The sequence below is a fragment of the Limulus polyphemus genome, unplaced genomic scaffold, assembly GCF_000517525.1.
Source record: "Limulus polyphemus unplaced genomic scaffold, Limulus_polyphemus-2.1.2 Scaffold3048, whole genome shotgun sequence".
NCBI classification, from domain to species: Eukaryota; Metazoa; Arthropoda; class Merostomata; order Xiphosura; family Limulidae; genus Limulus; species Limulus polyphemus.
In genome coordinates this window covers 108,787-113,923 of record NW_013668658.1, presented here as the reverse complement: position 1 = coordinate 113,923, position 5,137 = coordinate 108,787, and the positions used below count along the sequence as shown (strand labels likewise).

Here is a 5,137-nt window from a genome sequence, read left to right as displayed (position 1 = left end):
AATATATATATATATATTAAACATTTCAACTAGTACTGTTTATGAAAGTAACATTAAAGAAACAGTGAAATATTGATGGATGAGTCAGCTATCATGAACCACGGTAGAGGTTCATAATAGGGATCGCCTATTTGTTCTTTTTTTATTAATATTTAATATTGTTCCGCTAGCCTACAGCATAAATGGCTATGGGTATTGTAGCAAAATCTGGGCAATATTACTAAACGCATCATTGCACATTGTGTAGAGTAGTTTTTAAGTTTATTTGACTACTTAGCAAATAACAGTGGCTGTATAACCGTTGACATTGAATCATTTTAAATAATTCAAATTCAGTAATTTACTACTTGTATGCTTATATAGTTGCATGAAGGCCGTGGATGTAATTTAATGTTTATATGGCAGACATGACACATGTACCATAGTAATTTTTAACTTACTGTCGCAACTGTATTGGTGTCGTGTATCATTTATTTATATATAGGGTTTCTGCCATTTCGGACATGACGTTTCTGACAGGATCGCAGTTTTTTAGAACTGCATGGTCGATTTCTGTCATCTTACACAACAGAAATATTTAAGCCGTAGATTCAAAGATAGCACCAAGCTCAGTTTCAAACATCGGATCGGCAATCACGGTAATGGCTGATGGTAAAGTGTCGAATTATTTCAAATTTTACAGATACTGCAACAAGAATCATGCAAGCAGGAGGTGGCAATTCTAGGCGAAAGTGAGGCAGAAATTTTGTAGTTATATATTTTATTTAGAAAAAAAAAAAATTTCAGATAAAGTATGCAGCAGCGACGAGGAAGAGAGAAATATAACAAGCATAAGAAATATTATAAATGCTTATTTGTTTACATATCCTATTATATTATGACACACTGTCTTATATTTGCATGGAATACATATGTATGCATATATATAATTTGAAGAATTCATATGACTATCTATATACATGGCCTTACATCTTAAAAAGCTATAAAGCATTCATGTATATGTATAGATATAAATACTAGCCAACATGAACTGCATGTGCATGCATGTATAAAACTCATGCAGTTCAAAACCCAGTCCATGCACCATTCCAATATAGTTCAGTAGTCTCTCCAATCCAGTGTTTACAGACTCCCCATATAACTACATGGTATAGATATAGTAAATATATATATACTTTACAAGCATATACATAGCATGTGGTATGCCGATCATCATGCATCATAGTGATCATACACGCAGTACCACTATCAATAATAACATTGTGGCAATGGTTTATAGAGTAATAGCCATTTATAGATCCCAGCCATGGCACTTGGGTCCATTGATCCCCGCCAGGCCCTTTAAAGGCCCATTTGCTTCAGTTTGTTTCAATACATTGTCAACAATCGTTTTCGACTTGTTTCTTCTACAAGAACAACCTGCTTCTGCTACGCCTTCGCCATTACTTCCGCCCACTTGCCTCATCATTATCTGCGTGTATGTATGTATGTATATATATATATGCATTCAATTTGTTTTCGCCTACTTGGCCCATCAGAACGTTGATCTTTCATCGAACTTCTAATCTTTAATCTCGAGTAGGGTGAAGGAGGATTGCTAATATTCGAACACCCTTGGTGATTAATAGTTTTTCTCTAAACTATTAACTTCACACCAAAATAACTGCCATAGACACATAGACATATGTATCATAACTATTTTTCGACATTGTTTGGCGTTTCGTAGCCAGTGTGATTACACCGAAGATTGGTCGTTTTGGGGAAAGATATGGAACAGCCCTTTCCAATGTAAAATAATCATACACTCAGATCATAAAGATGTGTTAAAGTCGGAGATTTAGACTTTCCAACACGGGGACCTCCCTTGTATTTGTTTAAGCTTGTTGTTCGGCTAGAAAGAGACTTGCAATCAGTCGTCCTTTCAGCTGTAGTAAGCAGAGTGTGGCGTCTTTTAACAGGTGAGAGTTCACGAAAACAAAAGTCAGTAGCAAAAACCATCTGGGGAATAGTGCACCTAACTAAGAGGAATCTCCCTCTGGAAATGAGGCCAACAGGTTGAATAAGCTAAAGCTTTCAGTCATAGCTCCCATTCAACCATCACATTCCTCAAGCAGATGGAGAATGAATCAAATATTCTTACTATTACATACGAAGAGATAATGGTCAAGCCGCCGAATGCAGTGCCATTGTACTTCTGTACGATCCAACTGTTGAAATTGAATGCTGGGAAACCGTCATCCTTCTACAAAAGATGGCTTATGGAAACCTTGCAGGTGAAGTGGTGTGCTGTGGACATGACAGCCTTACAACAGAGTATTTTGCAATGCAAACGACGCTCGTCATATAGCGCATAACCAGACGTGGTGGCGACATTGGGTATAACAACGTAGTTAGGCATCTAAGTCGTTCTAATCGTACTCAACCTCTGTCTCACACATTTACAAATAACTCAATGCCAACAACTAACTGATAGTACATAAAACTGAACCAATAACTTATGCTTGAAAAAACAACAACATATGCAGCTAAATGAGCAAAGAATTATGCTAAGAACTTAAGCTACAAATTACTGTATATTAAGAGTTGATTGTTTACATAATTTCAAACAGAATTGGTGCCACATAGAAGTATAATAGGAACGTATTGTGTAAATAAGCATTGCAAGTACTGATGGTACATATAAATATAGGCTATGTCGAGACTGGACAGATAACTATGACGAAAGCTAATGCTAAGGATGACAGATCAAGACCGTTTGACGGAGCTAAGTTTATTTAGACCAGTTGTGTGTTAAGGGGGTTAGCAAAAGATTACAAACTACTATCCAACAGATCTTATTAATAGTTTATCAAGATCAGCAACAGCTGCATCCGTTTGATGCGGTAATACATCGACAAGGTCTTTGAATGTTTGTGATATATGCATGACAACCCTTTTATATAAATACACTATCCAATGGAAATCAGCGGAAATCGGTCGGGAAGTCTACCTCTGATAACAGATCGAAAACGCTAAAATCAGGCAGAGAATTTGTAAGCCACGGTACTAGTCTGGGATCATTATCTTATTCTATAATCCATTTTTAATGATGTGAATGATGCGTACTTGTGGCTCTCGAAGCAACCACGACCATCGTGGTTAATACTTGCTCTAGAATAGTCTTCAGGTAGTGGTTTGTATATGTCCTGCACTTCAGAGAAATTTTTTGATCAAGACCTTTCAACAACATGTTGCTCAGGCCGTTATGGAACCAAAACCTTATTTGGCAAAATAATTCTCACAATCAGGATTTTATGTATCCTTTGGCACCCATTCGTTGACTAAAAAGTATGTGGTAGTTCATGTTATCTTACTATAATTTTCCAATGCTTTTGAGTCTACATACATTGGTGAGGATAATAAGAGATTTGTGGATTGTTGCCCGGTCTTCATATCTTATCTTGTGAAGTTTCCGACAAATTATTCTCCCCGATACAGGTTACTACTTGGTCACGTTATCTTGTGGGGTTATTTTGGTTGTTGTGGTCTTCATTATTATTTATATAATCCTGTGTGATGCTCACCAATACCGATCACCCTTGATGCTCTCCCGACCGCTGTTACCCTTTATGATTGAGGCTTTGCCTTTGATCATAAATCCCGATCACTCTTCAAGCTCTTCCGACCGCTCTTACCCTTTATGATGAGGCTTTGATCATAAATCCCGATCGCTGTTGAAGCTCTTCCGACCGCTCTTATCCTTTATGATTGAGGCTTTGATCATAAATCCCGATCACTCTTGAAGCTCCTCTGACCGCTGTTACCTTTTATGATTGAGATTTTGATCATAAATCCCCATCACTTTTGAAGCTCCTTCGACCATAGTTACCATTCGCGATTGAGGCTTTGCGGTTAGTTTATCGTTAATTAATCACCTGGGAGATAGTTTTTCTTACAAATCTGGCACTTTGTGAAGTCTAGTAAAAAACTGTTGTTGAGTTTTTAACGCTAAGGTGCACAATGGGTATTTTTGCGCTCTGTCCACCGCTGGGATTGGGACTTCGGCTTTTAGCGTAGTAAGTCCGAGACTTACCGTTGACCCATCGGTGGACCTGAGATAAGATCAGCAATGTTCCAGTTATTATAGGTCTTTTTGGAAGTCTGACAGATCGACTCTCCTATTCATTTTGACTGGAACTGATTGCTTGCAAAATACTTACACATGTTTATAGCACTGATTATGTGCTTAGTGTGCATAGGCTGTGAGTACAAGGATTCATGGTTCTCAAACCATTACCGAAAAAAAAAAGCGCTCATCACTTGGGGCCGTGAATGTGCTATAAGAGTGACGGTCAATCCCCACTATTCGATAAAACATTCCCAAAGCTAATGATGAATGCTGTTGACTAGCTGCCTTCCCTGTAGTATTATCAATTTAAAATAAGGAACAGGTATGCGCAAATAGCTCTTGTATAGCTTTGCCAGAAATTCTGAAACTAACAAACCGCCATTGAATACACAAAAAGAAGTATATTTACATACGGAATTTGTCAGTCATTCCAAGTACAGTTCTTGTCACAGGGAATATAGAAGGCTACAAAGGGCAGGTGTTTCTATTTGTTTTATATCATCCTTGTATATCATGGTCTGATGTTAAAGATCACTGTGCGATAAGTAACGATATAAATTAAAAATACATTACTTACCTGACTTTTCGAGCAGCTGTGATAATTTGTTCTTGAAGTTGAGGGCCTTTCTTAAGTTGCTCCACTGTAAAAAAAAAAAAAAATCAAGTTTTTCTGTTACGAATTAATGTTACTTCTGAACTCTTTACATGAAGAAAGTCATTGAATCATGGGGTTAACGCAATCCAAGGATAAATAAACTCTTTGACAACCTTGTTATCCATAGCTCTTTCTCCAGTTATCACTGAGACAAACAACAACGTTGGTGAGAAAATAATGATATATTTCAGCTATTCAGGAAAGAAAATAAAATTAAGAAGTGTCGATCATAAAAGACAGTTTATTTGTTTTGAATTTCGCGCAAAGCTACACGAGGGCTATCTGCGCTAGCCGTCCCTACTTTAGCAGTGTAAGACTAGAGGGAAGGCAGCTAGTCATCACCACCCACGCCAACTCTTGGCTACTCTTTACCA

General features: G+C 37.4%; 1 protein-coding gene across 1 annotated transcript in view; it reads right to left on the bottom strand.

Moving 5' to 3' along the window:
- LOC106468540 (ABC transporter G family member 21-like) overlaps positions 1 to 5,137 on the bottom strand; it is an 81,743-nt gene that overhangs the window by 10,887 nt on the left and 65,719 nt on the right. Inside the window, exon 9 of the mRNA XM_022396876.1 lies at positions 4,686 to 4,749. Within this exon, the coding sequence (XP_022252584.1) occupies positions 4,686 to 4,749 (64 nt within the window). The remainder of the gene's footprint in view (positions 1 to 4,685; positions 4,750 to 5,137) is intronic.